At 36.4% G+C, this 22,468-nt stretch overlaps 1 protein-coding gene across 3 annotated transcripts in view; it reads right to left on the bottom strand.

Moving 5' to 3' along the window:
• Positions 1–22,468, bottom strand: part of gro (TLE family member transcriptional corepressor groucho) — a 146,509-nt gene that overhangs the window by 120,016 nt on the left and 4,025 nt on the right. For all 3 annotated transcript variants that reach the window (XM_031980725.2, XM_076371201.1, XM_031980724.2), the window contains exon 2: positions 17,465–17,671. In XM_031980725.2, coding sequence (XP_031836585.1) covers positions 17,465–17,500 — 36 coding nt within the window. In that variant the 5' untranslated portion in view covers positions 17,501–17,671. The remainder of the gene's footprint in view (positions 1–17,464; positions 17,672–22,468) is intronic.

Below are 22,468 nucleotides of genomic sequence, written 5' to 3' on the forward strand. Positions count from 1 at the left end.
ACGACAGTGGTTGTTAATTGAAGACGGCGGATGTATGGGCGATATCGAAAATTGATAGGGCAGCTTGATTCGGATCGATGAGACGCGGAGATGGTTGTACGCGTTGGATGGTAAGGTATTTCATGGATTTAGAAAGTCAAGTGATTTTGTTCTTGTTTTTATGGAGCGTCTGGTTTGGAAAGTTTCTCTTTTATATTGTTTTTTTGGGTAATTGTATTTTGAGATGTAAAACAAAAGGTTGTAAATAGTTGAAAACATTTAAGAAATAGTTTTGAAAAATTGAAAAATAAGAATTCGTTGGGTTGTACAATTTTTGTTTTATTGAACGTAGACTTCCAACATCGAACGTTTCATCAAGATAAACTTAGCAGTTAAATTATAAAGTGCAAGGATCTTCGTTAAATAAACGATCGGCTGATAATCGAAAAATTCAGATGGATTGTAGGTACATAAAAATATGCAACAGTAGCGTTATTGGTGTTACAAATGCGAAGGATTCGCCGTAAACGAAATTTATATTTCTTTTCATAGTGCGGTAAACAATGCGTCAATAGATCGTTAACTAAAATCACAGCCAGGCACTGTGCTCTCGTGAAAGGGGAATATAACGAAAGTATTTCGGGGATGGGCGGGAATTGCCTGGAGTGAAACCAAAATGAGAACCACTCGACGGGATTTCAGTGGGTGGCGTTGGTCCCCTCATCAAATGCTTGTCATACCGTTCTTACCCTCAAACTCCGGAGCCTAACGGATCCCAACAGTCGGGTAAAGCCCGAGCCGCACCCCCGTGTACACAACGAGAAAGAGGACGGGTGTGTATATGAGAAGAGGTAGGAGGCCGACCGCCCCAATGGACCCATCGACGAAGGCTTAAAGCCCGTAGGCCTGTGATATGCCCCGGGGCTAAGAATTATGTCGCTAAAACCCACCAATTACGGGAGATGCAGAGCGAAAACGACTCTGTTTTCTATGAATTCCTAGTGTACAGGGCGTGTCGATTACGGCTACCCCCTGAGACGGCTCGTTGTTCGTTGACCCCGTGATATATCGTTTCGCACGCGTGACAGGACATTTTATCGCTCTATGATAAACGCGAAAACTCTATTAAAATTGTGCAAGTCAACATTTCTCAGTCCATATTTTTTTATCTTGATTTACGTTAATTTTCATTCTTGATTTTAGATACCATTCAATGAAATAGATTTTACATGATTAGTCCCTTGGTAATGGTTCTTACCGAACGGATTGGTCAATCTGAGAAATCGAGCTTGTAAAAATGAAGAGATAGATCAGAACGATTTTCTTTGTTTATGTGTGTTGCGTTAAATGGAGCGTGCAGGTAACATTAGTGATTGATATTTTTAATGTCGGAGGTTAATATCGTAAATTGATGTTTAATCTCTCGCTGCGATTTATTTGACCGTTACCCGCTCGGACGGAAATTGATCGAATTGATAGTTAATATTTAGTAGCCATTAAATAGGTGGTAAACGTTTAATTGATTCGAAAATAGTATTGAAAAAATAGATTCGTGTATGGTTACGTTGTGTATTGAGAAAATGTGAGTTCGAGGTAATCGTCGGAACAATGGAGTAATAAGGGATGATCAGAAATCCCCGCCGACGTATTGCAGTCTATCATTCGCGCGATGAAAAAGAGCATTCGTCTGATTACGATTTCACGAAACGTCGTACACCGTTGCCGACCGGCGATGGATTAATCAGCGAAACCACGCGGTTTCTTGCTCCCTACGCGATTAATTAATCCCTGCGATTAATCACTCCAAGCGCTTTTCATCGGACGGCCGATCGTTTTTATTCGCATTCTCGTGCGCAAGATACTACTGCGCGTTATGCAGACCGTTCTAACGCTGATGCTTCAGAATTTCATTACTTACAGCGCTCTTAGGAATCATCGGAGAAAGCGTTGGTAAACATAAACACGTGTGTTAATGGAATCCCTTTCGCACGATTGTTCGAAAAATCGATCGATAATACATTTATGTACTTCGAATATAAAATAGAGTATCTACATAGAATTCCTCTCTATTCTTAATAAAACTTAAACTTATTGAATGCAACACTTAAAATTTTACAGTCTCTTTCGTTCATTTAACTCCATATCGATTCTCATATCGTTATTTTAATCAGTTATATGAATGTTTGTCTTCCTTTTCATTTTCGTTTTAATCTAGAAAAATTTACTATTTGGCTTAATTATTAATTATTGATTACTTTATAATCGGTTATTCGAATTAAATACAGGCGATAGATGGTAAATTCTATCGAAGCCTTTTATCTTTAAAAAAAATCAGACAAATCTGCCTACGTATTTGGCGAAGTTCCAGAAATTCGTTTCTATTTAACGAGATAGAAAAATTTCTGTTACAATCCATATTTCGAATATTAATCGACGAAGAAATAATATATCATGTATTAGTAAAAAATAACCGAGTTCTACGAAAGGAACGATAATCTCACGAAGTCCAACACCGGTCCTGTGTAAAGTTATTAAATCCTGAACGGTACGATTAATCGTATATTTTCGCTATGTTTATAGAATGCGAGCAAATTTAACTTTTATTCCGGAATTGATGCGTATTATATTATCATATCGTAAACAGCGAAAATGCAAAGGTTCGCGCTACAAAGTTCGCCAAATTACCCATAAATCGATGTCGGCATTACAAATAACTGTATTTCCGGGTGCACTCGGGGTCGGTGTTTGAACGGGCACGCGGGCGAGCGCGCTCGGAAAATAAAAACCGACGCGATTGTTGTAGCCGGGAATAATATTTTGCGCGCGTCGAGCGGAGTAAAAAATACACGGGCGCGGCCGATCTTTTTTAAAATCCCGCTGTTTACGCGTTAAATAAAGTCGCGGCCCGTGCAAACAGATGGGCCGCGCAGATACGCGCGAAAATACAAAATCACCGGATTCCCCGAACAGAAAACGATGAGAAATTAGTTGTATAATTAACGTTCGCGTGGAAAGGCGCGCAACGCATTGAACAAAAAAACACGTCGCATAATATGGTATTCCAGCGAATGAAATTAACTAAACTAATAACATCATCATTTCTGAAAAATTATATATAATGGAAGTTTAATTATAAACTACTCCTAGCACATAAAGACTATCGATCACATTTCTTGTGATGCAATTGAAAATTGATTGAGAAAGAAACTTTTTAAGCTCTACAGAAATATCGAAACACATCGCGTCTTAACAGAAATTTTTAAATACGAAGTAAACATCATTAAACGAGTAATTATTTTCATGGTACGTAAATAGATTTTACACGTGATCATAAAAAAGATTCGAAAAGAAAGATTTAATATGATATTTATTAAACGCTTAATATATTGCCCATTGATAACAACTTCTTAGTTTTGTAAATTTCTGATCTTTGAATAAAGAGAAACTAGATTGCTAGAACTGCACAACGTACATGGAGCGGAAGGATGTATCGGGATCGATCGATCGTAACCGTTCCCACGTAAAAACTGAATTACGAGCTTCTATGTCGGTTGCTCGTAAGAATTTCGGGGTGCTACGGTACGACAGGAAACTCCGAGTGCCCATAAAAACTTTGGAACAGTTCCATTATTCCGGAACGGGGAGCGAAACGTGCCGATGAAGATCAACGCAACATTTTAAAGCATTCTCACCGCGGTGAATATAGACCGGCCAGTGTTCGCACTACAAACTGCAATGGTAATTATGGAGATAGTCTAATGTCACTACGTTACAGTCAACGGAGATTAGTGAACTGAATTCATTGTCGGACAAAAACTTCGAATAGATTTAAACTTTAGTTTTACAAGTAAAATCCGTTTCAAAAATGAACCAAAATTTAATATTTATTATTATTAAATGTGATAATTTTATTATTACACGCTAATATTAAATGATCAGATCTGTTAATAAAAGACTATTGTATATTGTATATATTTATAAATAAGTAAGAAGAAAATACTGATTTTCTTTATAAATTCACAGTTCATTTTAAGACATTTGTAGCTTCTGAACATATCCCGAAAAAATTTTTAAATAATTTCATTAAGCTTTTTTACAAAAACTGTATTTTAAACCTTAGTCATCAAGTGAAGTTTTTTTCTAACTAAATTACAAGAATAAAAACAAGATAAAAAAAAGAATCAAATGAGTTTAAAGTTCTGAAATTTTGTTCTCAACATTCTATAGATGGTAGGAGGTAGTATACTCATATGTCTATCAATAATTGTTATATTATTTATATGAACAAGTAGAAAGAAAATGACCTCATTTTTCTTGCAAAGAAAATATGCATGGTTCACTCTGTCATTAGACTTACACTAACAATGAGATACACATATAAGACTTACACAGTCCTATCGCTGAAGAATTTCTTTCACCGAACAAAAATTCTAAAATATCTATAACCATGTCATAGATATGTATTCTTTAGAAAGAAACTTCTTTTAAGGACTGAAGGATATTCGAAGGTTATGAACAGCAATGTGCATGTTGCAATATTAACGAGTAGTATCTATGTATCTACCAATCGCTTTACAAAATCCATAAATAAACCGAACTGTGTAGTTTCAATCATGAAATTTATAAATTTAAAGACAAGATGAAGCTAACATTTATTACAAATTCTGGTTTCATTTATCTCTAGAAACTTGACTTTGTTATCGATATTGAGTTATTTCATTTGTATTCCAATTGTTAACCGTTTTCACGTAATTACTGATCTGTAAACGTTCGTCCGTTTACGATGCATTTCATCGCGCATATGCACCGGGGATAATATCGTTAAACAAATGATCGTAGGAAATTCGTTTTTAAAAAAAGTGAATTACAATCAAAAGGAAAAACATACAAATGAAGCTGAGGATATTCGTCCCACAGAATTCACCAAATCCCTCGTAAATCAGTGTTTACATTACAGATAATTACATTTTCGTGCATTGCGCCGTCGTTTAATTCTAGAAGCTTGGAAAAACAATACGATGTTTGCGAGAAAAAATATTTCTCGGCGTCCGTCAGAGTAAAAAAGTAAACGAACGTTTCGTTGTTTGTGTGCTAAATAAAGTTACAAATTGTGTAAGTACGAGCACACCGCGCCACGGAAAAATCAGTAATTACGAAAGTATTATTAACCCTTAGAGATGTACACATACTTTTATTAATGGTTATTTAAATAAAATTATTTTATTTAAATGAAATTTTACATGAAGGTAGTACATCTGAAAACATTCTACAGATATATTATAATTAAAGGGTAGTTTATCACTTTCAACGTCCATAGGTGACAAAAAAAATGAATAAAGAAACCCCACGATACAGTGTATAATAATCGTTTTTTAAATATATTAACATCACCTACGTAAAATTCATTTGTTCCATCTATTCTTTGATGTTACTACAGTGACGTGTTTTTAAGATTTGTCAAGTACTAAGGCTGCATTCACATACATATCTGAGACATTATAAGATAATATAACATTGTATTGAATATATGTCAATAATGACATATCTATAAAACATGTAAAATTGTGACATAAAATAAGGAGAAATATCATCGAATAAGTGATCAAACACACTGCAGGGTTTTACTTCATTAACCGCTATTTTTGTTGCAGAGATGAAAACTACTCCTAGATTTGGATAAGGAAAGTCTAGACTCCCACGTCACATCTCGGAAGTATAAATTCGTCATTGCCGTCCATTGTTACCAATCGGCCGTCTAGTATAACTTTTTCTATTTCGGGATCAAGTGACCCTCCGGCGAGCATTTCAATTTTCACTCCTCGTTTCAATTCGGATGGGACGACTCGACGAACAATTAGTCGTCGTGCAATTTGATCAGCGATTGTCATCGGCGTATCTCCCCTACCCTCCCTCCTTCCCTCTTTCTCCCCACCCACACCTCATCCGTCCACGTGCTGAAAAAACTCACCCGCGGAGAATCATTTGTATGTCGCAATTTCGTTTTTTTTTTCGTTTCATCCGTGGGCGACGAATTTTGTACGGCTTGCATGAAGTAAACCGCTTTCGATCGAAGGCGGATGAATCGAGACATTGGACGCGTTATATAAGGTGTTAGTATAGTTATTATTAGATTGCGGATATGTGTGCGAATTCAAATATTTAGTATAATTAGAAAAATAGAACTACGATAGAAAATGGTTCTTTTTAAAAAAGATTTTAACCACTTAACTGCATTTGACGAGTATACACGTTATCTTAAAACTCGAAATGATACTAATCTTTTCAACGATGAATTAGTTATTTTTTCAAATACACATGTAGTTCTTCGTTTTGCTTTAGTTTTTTGTCAGAATATATTATAAGTGCGTTTGCACTGCATTTGATGAGTATATACTTCATTGCTTCACTTTATTGCATTCAAAGTGAGAGATTTTTTTTAACTAAATTCACACAGTTAACTGGTTAAAGACCTAATCAGTTTAGGAGTTTTATATGTCGTACTTCCAATTTTTCCAGAAATGTATGAAAATTTAATTATTGATCAACTCTTTCCTCGTAAATATTAAATATACTGGAACAATGAAGGAAAAGAAAGCTGGAAAATGTACTTCTGAGCATAAAAGTTGTACTGAAGATATTATATATAGTTTTAAATATAAAAAATGAAAAATATAAAATCATAAAGTACTTTAAAAATTAAAAAGTAATTATTTTTTATATTATTTATATTATATTTTATATATTAAGTACTGTAGTGTTTTATCGAAAAACTAAAGGTCAAGATAGTTTCGTAGGATATGCTGCAAACACAGAAAATGTACCAACGCTATTTCTATGGGTTATAGGAAGTGGAACAATATTTTTCTCTCCCATTACTTCCGTATACTTATCATTTACGAGAAAGGAACTCGCTAATATCAGAATGAGCAGTCTGTACACACAGAGCATTCACTATAACGTAGTCAGTGAATCTACTCAGAGCTCGAGTTGTCCAAGATTTTTATCTGTATTGTAAACAAAATTCATCGAGAACGAAAGTTTCTGTATTATCAACGACGCGATTAAAAGCAACAGATGAAAACGATTCGCAGACGAAAATTGCCATGAATCATCGAATCGCTACTGGGAAGCTCGCGATGAAGTTTAATGCGTCCCTAATGTGTATTGTTGAAGCGCTCCATCATCGTGAAATAACTGCGAAACTCGACGTACATGTTCTCTGCTCATTGGGAGAAAAGAACGGAATCTAGCGACGAAATGAGTTTTCTCATAATACTGAATGAAAAAAGTAATTTATAATGATAGAACATGTTTAAAGAAAGCAATGACGCCAACTCTCGATATTTCAAGAAAACTCTCACCCTCTCCCCCCTTCTCTCCCTCTCACTCCCTCCCTCCCTCTCTCTCCCTCCCTCCCTCCCCCCCTCTCTCTCGATTAGAAGAAAACAAAAATGTTTATCCGTTCATCCTGTATCAACTAATCCTAGAAACACTGATGAGAACAATTTCCAAAGTCAGTAACGTCAAAATATTATAAATACATTATTCCTTTCGTTTAAAATATTACTTCCCGCGTTTACATTATTAAAGAAACTCATTATTACCGTTAAAATAAATATTAATAAGTATATTAGTTTAACTAAACCTTAACCCTTTGCACTTCATTTATTTTCAATCTTGTTGAGTGCAAACTTGTATTTATTTTTAGGGAAATGAATTAAAGTAATTTGAAGTAGTAGAATTCAACGTTTTATATTAATTTTATTTATTATTATTTTTATAAGATTTAATTTTTATAATTTTTTAAAATGTGGTACTTTTTAAAACAATTTTCAACGTTCTATAACAATTTTGTATCGTCATCTCCAACATGACACACGGGTGCAAAGGATTAATAAAGGTAAAATTTTAAATTGCAAAATAAAGGCATCAAAATAGTAGAAACTTCGTTTGTTTGTGAGGGTTGATAAGAGGTTTCGATGATCGAATAAGTTTCACGACCCGTGCTCATAATAATCGGGGAATTAACAAAATTATAGCAGTAAATACTTTAACAAGAGGGAACATCGAAAAAAAAGCTCACGGAACCCGGTGTAAATACAAACAGCATCACCGATGCGAGATGCTGTGTGTGCAGACGAAACGCGAGTGAATAAATAAGCGAGCAAGAAGAGCAAGGGTGGGGAGCGTGAAGAAATGGGAAGAGACTAAAAGAGCAGAAAGGGGAGGGGGAGACAAAGCAGCGGCTCTTTGTCCTTTACTGTAATGCACAATACAAGTCAACGCGCAGCCCACTCCCAAAGAGGTTACAAGACTTCCAGTTACCGTGTAGCGCTTCTCGTCGCATCGTTCCTTGGCTCTGCATAAGGAATACGTGAGCAGCTTTAATTGATAATTATTAATCGCTGTTTATCGGAGGTGTACGAGAATTACTTTATCCAATGAACCGAACAATGATTATTTAACTACCAATATTGCGTGCTAATAACATATACAACTATGCACAACTGAAGTTGAAAGCCCTAATCCTCCTCTAGAAAAGATTAAACCGACGGAACACGAACATTTGCAAGTTATAAATTTGTTTAATATTAACACTAAAACTACCAAGCAGTTAAATTGACTTTTTCAAATTCTTCTATAGAAACTCCAAGAGTGTACCTATTTAAAATTTAATTGATTTTCAATTCAGTTCGTGCATTGCTACATCAATTTCTTTAACAATTTCTCAGAGAAACATCTGTTATCTTTTCAATAATTGCAAAAAGGAGAAATCAGGAATGGGTTATTTTGACCCGTCTGGCAGTTTTAGTGTTGAATAAATCAAGTACATAGTTGAAGCTTCACAAGGTAATTAGTTTCACATTGAATTTAGGAATCCTTAATTACATAGTCTGCGGAGACGATTAGTTTAATAAAATAAGTTATATAAGAGAACGTGTTTATTTTAATGTAAACGTAAATATTAAAATGACTATTTTTGGTCAGTATTTTCCAGATTGTGTATCGAAGTTAGTTTCTAATTATAATTTCGATTAATAAATCCTTCTGTCATTTTCAAAGCAATTCGTCTAATTCGAATAAATGACACGTATGTGCGGTATATTTTAGCAAAATTTAATTACAGATTAAATGTCACGCTAAGTAACTTCTATAAAATGCAGAGTATGTAATGTTAACAGGTAACAAGAATCATGCTGATTTGCCACAGATTCTGCATATAAACGATGAATCACTAATCAGCACGTTCGTGTGAAGTAAACTGATTAAGTTCTTTACTTCCTTCGAGCAACGCATTAAGCAATCAAGTTAAACACGGCTATCACGACCATTATTATTCCTATTGACCCCGTGTCGGCTGGTGGTGACTTTGAAAAAAGTGACAGTAAACAACTATTAACTGAACCTATTTTACCTTCAAACACTTACTGGAACTTAATTGCGGATCATAAAAGTTACACTCGCGCGACAATTACATTTATAGCAAAGGTAATGTACCAATATTTTGTACGTTTTATTTTACATAAATGTTGATCTTTAATTTTCTTTTAAATTCCTTTACAAAATTTTTATTTTTCAAATTGTACAGGAAGCTTCTATCTATCATAAACGTCTACACCTTAATATTTCTATATTCTTTCTTCTTCCTTATTGATGTTCTATTAAAATAAAATAAAATTGTTATAATTCTGTTAAAAAAAAATAAAGTTGTTTTAATAATTTAGATAGACAAGTGTTGTGTTAAAAATTACAACATATTTTTACTGTGAAAGTTACATTGATCCTGTATTCGCAATATAATCAGATTTAGATTTGATATTATCTAATGACGCTATATTATTTTATGGAATGTGTAAACTAGTGTGTAATTTAGTCTAATAAAGTGATACTGATAAAAAGTGACAATTAACAAAAGATGGAAAATAAATTACTGTTTCTCATGCTTACAATAATCCTGTTTTTCATGTGAAGAAAATCTTTTAAAGATACCTTCAACCTTGGGGGAGGCCAGGGGTTATGTGGCATTTCCGTTCACTAAAAAAACCAGTGGTGATCCTACCATCCGGCGATATTGAGAGCGACTCTGGGCATCTCGACTGAATCTCTCACAATGTTGCCCCCACGCACAATGATAAGTCGTCACCATCCCAGGATAGTCCCTACTGTAACCCTGAATTGTGTACAATTTCTTCTTCAGAATTCAAAATTCAAAATTCAAACAGAGAGAGGGCAGAGAGGGAGAGAGAGGGAGGGAGAGAGATGTTAGCTTATACATTATATTATGTTATATAAAAATTAATATTCATGTGCAAATGTTAATATTTGTATATAATTAAAATACCCCGTTTTATAGGAAAGTTTCAGTAAAATTTGTCCAATGTGAATGTGTAAAATTGCAGATACTTATGCATTTATGGAAAATGCAATATTGCACTCTGCACATGATACGAAAAATACATGAAATACCAAAAATGTAACGATTTTTTATAACATTTGTCAAGAGAAACCAGTTTCTATAGTAATTCTATTGCTTCAACTATATTTTAAAAAATATTAATTCACATAAAGCTCCGCAGAGGACGAATGATAATAATGAATTCTGTTTACCTCCATAAATTATATACATTTGTAACGGTGAATGGCAATCTGCCATTTAACTTTCAACTGGCTCAATATTATTATTGCCGCTTATAAATCTAGCCAAATCTTCTTGATCTTGGGATATCCATGGTTCACCAGAGTAACGAGAAAACGGCGGTCGCTCCATCCGAGCGAGAAACTCCCGCTTTTATTATCTTTCCCTTCTTCGCGAGGGTTCGAGTTACAGTATTACGAGCACAATAGTCGTAGGCATCACCATCATTTGTTTGGTTGCCAAGTATAGAGAATGGGTCAACTCTTAGCGCTTAGGAGAGTGTTCGCTTCTATTATGATCCCCGAGCCATCTATCATTCACGAGGTAAATTCGAAATCAATTTCCTGTCTCACGGCTCGGGGCGAAGCGAAACCCTTAGCGCACTTTAATGCCCGAGTGATTCATTATTTCAGATTAGATTTAATACCACTGAAAACGTAACGGTTGATCTTTGTCATTTATAAATATAAATCTTACTAATTGCACTCAATGTGGGAACGCGGATTAACCTTGCTAATAACACTAAACCTGTACGCATGCATGATCCTGGCGGTCAATCTAATATAATTCTCCTAATAAAAGGTAATAACAAAGTTGTATCCACTCCCAGTTTTGAAATCTTTTTGTATTTTGTATTTTTTGAACTTGGATACAAAAGAATATATTAAATCGTATGTAAAGCGATTTCTAGCAATTATCTTGAAACTTTATTTGAAAACTTACTTCTTTCGAGATTCTGACATCAGAATTGCAAAAATTAGTTTTTACGAATTGTTCATCGAATTTAGAGTAACGATAAGAATGGAAATGGGATATAAAGATGAAGTACAGTGAAACATTGTTGTTATATAACTGCTTAAGCTGCGATTAAAAATGGAACACCTGTTCTAAATTGAAACGAATCAAATACAGTTGCCACGTAAATTTACACGAACCTTTTCCCAGCGGCTGTAACTTCCCACTACGGATTTCAATTATCTTTAATGCAAAAGCAAAGAGAACGTAATCTCAATATTCATAATTCAATTTCCTCGAATTAAAACATGAGATCGCACGCTAACATTCACTCGATGCTTTCGCGACCAGTTAATCGGTCCGAACTCTACTACATAGATTGTCAAATCCCGGCTCATTGTAATAATTAACATGATTTTACCAAAGCTACCAGGTATACGTGATTGAATCAAAACCATACCCGGGAAGAGTTAATTTCCTCCATTAATATCCAGTTGTTTGCAATTCCTGATAACGACGCGTACACAAGGTGTACCAAATAATAATTGTGCCTAGAATCCGACAGAAAATAAGCTGTCATGAATACGTATTTGAATGCTACAAATTCTTTCCGTGTAAGAAACCCCCCCCCCCCTCTCCTCAGTCTTACGTTTCAACAAATATTAAAAACTGAATTTTATTAAAAATTAATCAATACAATAGAAATTCTAAAAAAACACTCCTAGTTACCTTTAATTCGATTAGGGAAAGAATATCAGGCCATTGCAAACATTTTATATAATTGTTTCGAAAGTGAGTAACAATGAATTATCCTGCAATCTTTAATTTTGCAAATTTTTTATTGTAAAATTACCTGAAAGTGCTAGTTCTGAATTAATAAAAAATGTATCACTAGGTATCAGTTTAGTAACACAGTAGCATTTATTAGCGACTACAGAGATCTTTGAACTAGAAGTTAGAACATAAATGCAAGAAAGGAACATGAATAAAAACGTGAAGTACAATCAATTAACTCCTAGTGTAAAAAGCTAAGTGATTCATAAAATAAGCAGAAGGTCGCATACAGGCTTCATTAACGAGTGCTTAAAGAGGTTTAGACGACGAACCAAGGAAGTCTCCCCGGTAGTCGTGGTGTCCTGTTTAGTTTTAGTAATCCTAAAACGCTAAGACGATATATAGGGAGACCTTAAATTAATAGCTTCCAAACATAACTAGATTAATATCGTTTCGTAGAAAATAACCTTAGACCTTACTAAAAATTTTTCCCGTTATTATATTTCACAAAAACTAAATCTAAAATACCTATTCAAATTACGTGGCAGTTTATGTATAACCACTTAAAATTTTTGAAATAACAATCGCGCTATTTAAAATTATAATTTTAATACAAATCTGGAAGTGTAACACTAGGTTTTCGGGCACTTATTGTACACTTTATTGTGTCGCTCCTAAAACAATATAAGTTCATTCATATAAATCTTGGAAATTATAGTTTCTAAAACAGAGGATTATAATACACACTATTATAATTGCATCAATCAAAATTGACATGGATCTCTACCAAATAATGTTTATGAAAATTAATATTCCTCAAATCAACGGGTTCCAGCGTTAATATGTTTTTGTATTTTAACCTGTTGCGCTATAAATAAATGCAAAGATTTGACAAAGTCTTGCGCGACGAATTTTGTTTTTAACTATTTCACGCAGATATGTACACTAATTTTATTTATTAATAATTTTGTATAAGTGATACATTTCATAACAATGTTGCACGTGCAATGTAACAAGACTATCAATGTGCATAAGACGTCATTAGCAATTTTACAACAAACACGTCTCGACGTGAGTGGTACGTGTTTCGAGTGTAAAAAATTAACACTAGGTTTACAAAACGCGTCAATTTGACGCATATTGAATTTTATAGACATTACTTCCCAAATGTTTACGTCGTTTTTTATTGATGCAGTTGTACGAGTATATATCATAAGCCTAGATTTTTTAACCCCTAATTTCTGAAATCTAAATGAATGGATATCCATTTTACTCAAAACGATAAAATAAACTATACAGTACAGCTCTCACGTCTTGGCCGAGTTCTATCAAATTTTGAAGGAAGAGGGGCAAGGGGAGACGTCCACTCGCGGCGCTCGACCCGATAGTTCTGGCAACAGTGACATGTGCTTGTTACTGGTCGAATCACGCAATAAAGAAAGCAAGCGAAACGAAGTACGATGAAGTGAGAAGAACGAACATTGATGTTAGATTTCCTTTCTGTGCGGCGCACAATGCAGCCAAACGCCCGTTTTCTGAACAAAACTCAATAATTCAACCAGTTAACTGCATTCGACGAGTATACACGTCATCTTAAAATCAAAATGATACTAATTCTTTCAGCGATCAATTATTTACTTTTTCAAAGAAACATGTAATTCTTATCCGTTTTCTATAGTTTTTCATTAGAATATATTATACATGCATTTGGCCTGCGTTTGATCAGTATACACTTCATTCTTTGATTTCATCGAACTCATTATTAGAGATTTTTCAAATTAAATTTCACAGTTAACAGATTAAAAAGAATGAGTAATATAAAAACATGCTTCAAACAAAAGTTGTAAGGTATAGAGCTAAACACATGGTGGTTATATTTTTTACATTATAGGAATATTATAAAGTATTTGCAATGACAATGGATATTTTGCGTTTCGATTGCAATGTTATGTAAATAGAGAAACGGAATTTATTCATACAATATTATGTGAAATCAGATCTACATGCCACGGAGAATATTTTACATTGTTAGAAATGTGTATAAATATATTTAACAATGAATATAAGTTAAAAATTGAAATACCTGGTAAACCCGGTATGTCTGTAAAACAATCTTCGAGCGTGCTGAACAGTAGTTATTATTCATTAATTTTTCAAATAAAAATTATTTTGTATACCAGGGACTACTTAGCAACAGGTTGGTATCCTTCAATTTTGTTATGTGAATAGTCGAATTTTTGGGTTTTGTCCACAGGCGGCCGCAGTGTGCTTTTCATGTTCACCGAACCCCGAGCAGACGAAGGCTCGGCTACTATGTTTCCTGGAAGGATAGAGGTGGAGCGTGTGGCCTATTCCCCTTACCCCACTCCCCTCAGAACTTGACAGAGCTCAGTCAACACGGAAAGGCTGCAGTGTACAATAAACGTCCGTAAACCTAATGTTAACCCTTTCCAGCCGAAATCTAGGTATGACTGGACAAGGTACTTTTACCGTTGAGTGTCAAATGTTCAACTGTTTCATCAGCCATTATCGTAATTGTTAAACAAATAAGTAAGTATAAATCATAAATATTTTAAACATACTTATATAAAAATTAATAAATATAAACCATATGTTAATTTATTACCAGCTAAATGCTATGACTAATCGGGTTGCCCACTCTCGCAGTCCTCCGACCGGAAAGGGTTAAAGACCGTATTTTTTCGTCAGATCCGAAGCGAACGTCTTTACATTTCGATACACCGGGTACATCCGCCAACTCCTAAACCGATTCGCGTATCGTCGTGGACTGTTTTACGCAGCAAGAATGCTCGCGCGAAAATTATTGAACCACTTTATGCCCGTTGAACGGCGCCACATTAGCGGCAATAAGCAAACAAACGGCGGAGTCGCGGCCACATATCGTCCGGTGGCCGCTTCTGCCAACGACAATTGTTGTACGTTGACTCTTCCCTCTGCCCTCTCTCTCGCACTATAAATAATCTGTACAATTTCTAGAGGCCTTCTCCCGCGTCGACGAATTCCCCGGTGGTCTCGCTTCGCATAAAGGACTTTGAGCTTATGTGACGCGTGAAATTATAACGGGGCAGGTTGGAAGCGTAAAAAAAACGAGAAACGAAGGAAAGAGAGAGAGAGAGGGAAGGGAGGAAAGGAGAAACGAAGGAAGAAGAGCAAAAAAGGAGAGCGGGACAGTGAGCGACGGCAGGGCATTCTTTGAATAGCGGAATTATTTGCAGCAAGAAAATGAAAATCTAAAAGACGGCCGAGTAAACCGTATAAAGGGGAATGCTTTTTCTACGATGGCCTCCGCAATTATATTACTCCACGCTGATCCTTTCTTCCGTAAGCTTTGCTCGTCACCGACTCGTTTGAATCGTCTTACGAAGCTTCGCTTTTTAATCGCACCGCTGAGGAAAACGTGGAAACCCTCGAATGTTCTTAGAAGAAAAACCTGCTGGATGTAGGTGGACTGCGATCGATATTTAGGTGTACTGGAGTGTCGTTCGCGTGGATTAGAGAAATATTTTTCTGTGTTAGTATTAGGAATGTAATATTACGTAGAATCTTATAAGGACTGGGATGATACTTAATCGAAGAGTTTAAAAAATTCAACAACCCTTCAATTAAAAAGCTCCTTCGCTCTTAGAGCTTCAAGGATCCTCTAATCAAGAAACCCAAAGGTTCGAGGATTCTTGAATTACAGTCCGAAGATACTGAAGATATTGACCTCCATATCTTAGGAATCCGGAATAACTCGAACTCTGTGATCCAAGGATCCTCTAACTTAATAAATTATGTTTCTGGAATCAAGGTTAGCTCAGTTGCATTCCCTAGATCTCCAATTTCATTTGAATCGTTCGGCTCTGCTTTGATTCTAGTTTTCGAATGACAAATGACCGGATGCCGCAGTGCTAACTTCCCTATTCTATGGTCACACCTTAACACTTTAACTGCGAACCGCGACTATAGGCGTTCAGTAAGAGTCAAACTCTTCGGGCGAACAGCGCCTATAGGCGTCGTTAATTTGTTTTAAACAACTGTCTAATAATGCACATTAACCCGTTTGTTTTTCGCATGCTGGCATCATATACTTCCTGCTCAGAATTTTTTCCACACGAATCGAATAAGGTAGACTAAAGCGAAACGGATGACGGGGCGAATCGGATACAAATAAGAATATTGGCCATATTTGTTACGTTATTATAGAAATCAGCATGCTAACTGTTCTTATTACTTCGTACACCTTCCCCTACACTTAATCCAATATATCTGCAATTGTGTCAGACCACTATTTGCCACCAGCACGTGTTAGAATCGAAGCGAACGCACGCGAATGTAACGAATTCTTGGCTTGTCTAAAATACGTTATTCGAAATTTCGCATTTAAAATGGCAAGTTAAGCTTTAGAAATTCAAATGTGTTTATTATTATTAGCCTCCAAAGTGACAAAATTCAATATTTAATGTATTTTAAACTATTCTATTGTATTCTGTTCATTTACCATATCCACTTTGAAATCCGTAGAAACTGGGCTATTCGGATCAAAGTGTACGGGGTGAAGGATCTCTAGTTTCCCTCATTTTTTATATCTATAATTAAAACTATCATGTTTATTTATATACACACGTACAAAAAGAGGCAAATCAGGGATCACAGAACCCAGAATAATAAAAGATATAATAATAAGAGTCAACTCCAAAAAACTAACCATAAGTTTTAACTATTAGTTTTTCGCTGATAAATGTGAAGTTAAATATGACGATTCGCCCCGGTCTACCCTATAATTCCCGTAAATTGTGCATTCATCATGGACAAATACAAGACTGGTCCGTTTCATTTTTCAATGCACCGTAGTCAAAGGGTTAAATCCAACATGATCGTGTCTGGACTAAACCACAATTTCTAACGTATCCGTGAAAAATATTTTCGCGAGACTTCCCGCAGAACTTTCTCACCTTCTGATAATGTTTCCGCGGAGTGCACGGTCGACACCGCGTAAATACTGTTCTCCTATGATTCACGCCTCGCGATGCAAGGTCGTAAGTCACAAGAATTACCCGCCGCGAGCGAGTCACAAAAATTAGCGGTCTCAGGCCTGCGAGTGCTGAAACTACCTCGGACGCGATAAAAATTGGGTAAGTTCGCGGTATCTCGAGCCGCGTCGAGTAAATGCACTTACTTTACCGGTCATCATTTTTTTTGCCCCGCGTGCAACAGCTGAGCACGCGGCCTGACCTCGGCTGTTTTGCCCAGCGCGTTTCGAGAAAGTTTCAAGCGAGATGCGGCGCTAGGTAAAACACGCGAAAGGAATCCTCCTTGTTCGGCTGGTCGGGTACTTACGGCAGCGGCTGGATGTCTCGCCGGCGCGGGGTACATCTTAATTGTGGCTAAATACTTGTCGAGGAATCACACGTGTCCACTGTGTCCCTTGCGCGCGGTCACTTCATGATCCATTCCCTGGCCTGATCTTTCCGCGGACATCCTCGGGATCCTGGAGAAACGCCAGTGGTCCTCCCTCACCGTTCACCATCGAGATCCTCTCGCCGGCTGTAATTATAACACGACACGACTCGTTACTTTCAGCGAAACCGAGCTACACCGTTCACTCGCTCCGCGGGACTTCAGCGTGACTTCGCGTAATACACGCGCGACTAATCAAATTGTTGAACCACACAGTGGTCTCAGCCTAATAGAATCCTTAAGATTCTTAGACTAATAATTATTAAACGCATTGATAATATAAATAAGAAGTAAACTATTCAATCATTCATGCAGTTTTAATTATTGAAGTTCAATTTCTCCTCAGGTGGGAGATGAAAAGACATTACTGCAAGTAAGGTGACATTTTTGTTTCATCTACTCGCGTTATATGATAAAAGGAAAAATATTCTATTGACTGAATTTTGTATCATTACGCTTAGACGATTAATGCGATGAATTGATTGTGGAAATACGGTAGCGTGGTACTATGATGATGCTGACTGGCTATTTATTGATAGTGTAGTCTAAAAGTATATATAAATGATGCAAGGAGGTTCATTAAGTTACGAAAGCTTCCAACTATTTTTAAATTGCTTTTACAGAATAGTTCTGTTCTTCGATTAATAGAAATCCTAAATGAAACAAAGAATATTCAGTGTTCTAAAATACGTGGATAAAATCTTCTTGATCTTTTTCCTCTTGTTTTAGTTTTCTCGTGTGTTCTATTAATTTAACCGTTTTTCTAAACACATTGTACATGTAACATGGATATTTTTGCAATTAGCACGCTCCGTAAGACAAATACCTTGCGTTAACTTTAACGCGAAAACAACGAGCGAACGCAGCGTAGGCTTAAAAAACAACAGCTTTTATTTTCAGCTTCCATAAAACTACCGGAAACGCCGCCGACGAGTCGCATATTGATTTTTAAATAATTTATACTCTCCGGTCGCGTGCGGACGCGGGTTTATGAAACCGACCGATCAATTTATCGTTCGATTTACGAGTTGCGTAAACATATGCCCTCAAGCCGCAGCGGGCACATTTATCCTAATCTTCGAGGCGTATTTCGAACGCGCGACAATGAAAGGAAATAAAAGACAGGCGAGAGGAAAGAAGGCGAGAAGAAAATGCGTTCGTACCGCAGTACAAACTGAACGCAAAGCTGTCGCATGTATAAAACGTCACGTACGGAAACTGTACCGCATTTTTTAAGTTTTATTTCAGTAAATAGTACTCTTTCGAGCATTAACATCGTGTTCCCGATATTCACAGTAAAGTAACGTGTAAACAATATCGTATAGAGTAATGGAACACGTCGATGATGTTTAAATATATAACAGAGGAAGTGAAATTTTGTCGTTATTATCATTTCTTTTTAGCATATGATATTTATCAAAGATTCAGGGATTCAAAGATTCGAAGGTTCAAAGGTTCAAAGATTCAAAGATTCAAAGATTTAGAAATTCAACGATCCAAAGGTTCAATGTTTCAAAGACTCAAAAATTTCAAAACTTAGAATTGTGAAGATTTAAAAGTTCAAAGGATCACAGCTAAGAAAAATGAGAAATTCGAAAGGTTTGTAGATTCGAAGGGTCAAAATTCGAAAGTTCAAATAGCCGGGAATGAATATTTGCATAAAGTGAATTACAAAAAGGCGTGAACTTCTATATACACCTTCGGTACAGTTATTACTAGCTGGTCCTCACATCCGTGACAATCAAACGCGCGCGCGCGCGCGCCACGTCATTACGGTCTCTTTGTAACACAGGATGATGTTCCGTGTAACATGAAAATGGAGTCATGTAACTCCGTTATCAATCCGTTCTCTGCGGATAATATATTTCACGGGCGACGTATAATGGAGCGGGCGTGCGTGAAAAACTCTCGGACAAATTCGAACAGTCATTTCCATCAATTTGCAATAAACGAGAGCGATGAAAACTTTCAGCGGTTTTAACGCGCGTCGCCTTTATCGCCTATTTGCGTATCGCTACGGCGACACGTATAGGTCACGGTAGATGAAAAATTTATTCATAGAGTTTACGGACAATCAATTTAGACGTGGGATACAAAACGTTCAAAAATTCGATGTCTACAACGTCAACAATAAATCTGCCGGCTGCATACGTACTCCACCCGAATGATTTTTTCCGCTCGAATTGTAAATAATTCCGTTGCGCACCGTAAAATTCATTAAACCACTGCACACTAATAAATTTTCCATCAATCAAGGCACGGTAGAATTATATAAAACAATTTACCCGGTTTCATCATAGAATACTCTTCCAAAATTATTCAACCATGAAAAAAGCAGATACCGTAAACAACAATCGAATCGCATCACAATTATTACATACGCCGCGTGTCTAATACTCATTCAAAATCATAAAAATATATGCAACAAAGTATAAAATCAAGAATAAAGTTCCGGGGGAAAAAAGAAGAAAAAATAAAACAGAAAACTGATCTTCGCTCAAAAATTTCGTGACTACGCTTCCAGACCAGCCAGAAGATACACACGGGCAGAAGATAGTCGGGGACGTGTGCTTTGATGAAATTCGTGAAAAGGAAAATAAACGGGAATACACGCGGCAGCTGTTCAAAGACACCTATACATCCTGTTCCCGGCGATGGGGAGAGCAGCGAGGCGAACGTGACGCGGGCAAGTCACGAAGGAAGTTATCACGAATCTCGCGTAATCGCCGCCCAGATCCCCGACCACGCGATCCCCGTGATTTCTTTCGCTCGCGATCGTTATCGCGACACGGTCAAATACCGAGGCACCTCTCCCACCCTCCCCCCACCTCTTTTATTTAACGGATTCCCCGCACGCCGACCCGTGACTAACGAAATTGCGGTTTCATCGACGGGAATGACGACGGTGTTTCGCTTGCGACTTCGTAATGTCAGTGCGTGGAGCGTGCGTCGTGCACGATAAACAGCCCGGGCCACGGTTTATTCAGTTAATTAACATTCGGGAGAAAACACCGATTACCGAACGATAATAACAGAAACACCGATCCCCCGCCCTGTGCGCTCGCGCGCGCGCCTCTATATCACGGGATAGTTATGAAGGCGGTTCGACATCGAGACCACCATTGATTTACGCGAAGGCCATAACCGGCGAAACTGCAACGTAGTCGTGCGTTTAAATAGTTAACGAAGATTGCAGTCTATCGTTACGTGTCTGCGACCGTTGAATGTGACATTAGGCTAAAGGTTCTTTCGTATTTTTGGGAATTTCGAAACGACGCAGGTAAATCGCGGTTTAACCCTTTGCTCTATGATTTATTTTCCACCTGTAATCGATGCAACAACTTCGTCATTAATAGTTTATTGAAAAAGGAGAAACATTTTGTGCATGTTCTATGTCTACTTTTTCCCTACAACATAACAATTGATAACAAAAAAAGAATATTTAATTAGAATTTACAAGAATTGAGTAATATTAATCTTTGTTAAATTCTATTTAAAATGTTCACCACGAGTCTCACGCGTTATCGGAAGGCAAGGAGTTAACACTTTGCACTCGGAAATGTTTCGCTGGAAGTGTTCATTTTTTTCTAAGATGATTTAGATAACATATTTTAAAAGAGATTTGAAGAGAAATCGTAGATAAATTGGAAAAAAAAGGTTTTTATTTCAATGTTTCACGCATTGGTGCTACGAAGGTTAATAATGAATTTTAACTTTAGAATTTTGGTGTATCAGATCACGTGGCGACTGAGCTTCTTGAGTGCAAAGGCTTAATCTTTCGAGAACGACATCGGTGTAAACACTCATCAAGCTTCTATGCAGTCGAAAAAGTTTTCTTGGCAAAACAGAAATTAAAAAGTCAAGATTCTTTATAACGATTGCTCTAGTACCTTTCTTATATCTCATGCATCCAACAATATTCGATTCGTTCGATACGGTACCAAGGAAATTAATGTTTAAGTTTATACAAGGAATGGGTGACGTGGCAGTCCATGTGTTAATTATAATTTTTTCTACTTTCTAGATACAAAGGTAACCATCAGAAGCGCCAAAACATTTAAATTTTCAATGAATTTGAGGGAGTTAAACCAGAAACTGGACTCTGCTCGTAACAATAGGTTTACGGAACGTGTCAATTCGACGTATATTGAATTTTGTAAATATTATTTTGTAAATGTTTACGCCGATTTCGATTGATGCAATTACGGAGATCTGTATCCCAATTATCTATTATCAAATCCCTAATTCCCAAAATTTAAATAAACGAACATTAATTTTTCTAAGAACAATAGGATAAACTGTACAATAAATACTTTTAAACCTAGTGTTAAAGGGTTAATGAATGATTATTTTTTATTCTATGAGTGATCTGATTCTTTTATCGGATGGTCGCGGTGTTACCCATTTGTAATCGCGTTTCGTCGACCTCCCTATAAGCACATCTTCATCCCCGCCATTCAACGAGGCTGGCTAACAATAGGCGGGACGAATGTGTTCGCCGACTTTTGTTCCGACTTAATCGAACACCGCTAATTCCCCTGTTTCGTTATGCGCAAGATAAACACAGTCTACTATCTAACAAAGCCATCGTGGAATCGTGTCCACAGTTTTCTGTAATCGCTGTGCCAATTCAGAGTAAAGTGTCTGAAGCAAGAGAATATTATCATATTTGTATCAGCGTTTAATGTCCTTCGATTCGTGTAACGTTTTTGAAAATCAAATGCTCATTTCGGATGGAGAGGATTAAGTTGAGAGTAATATTGATTAACTCTTGATAAATGGACAGTTCAAGTGATACTGCGGTAACCCGTAACATTTTCTCCTTATTAGTATGTTGGAAATATTGTATTTCCAATAATTGCTATAATTTCAGAATAAACATAT

This window comes from Nomia melanderi, chromosome 10 (genome assembly GCF_051020985.1).
Source record: "Nomia melanderi isolate GNS246 chromosome 10, iyNomMela1, whole genome shotgun sequence".
NCBI classification, from domain to species: Eukaryota; Metazoa; Arthropoda; class Insecta; order Hymenoptera; family Halictidae; genus Nomia; species Nomia melanderi.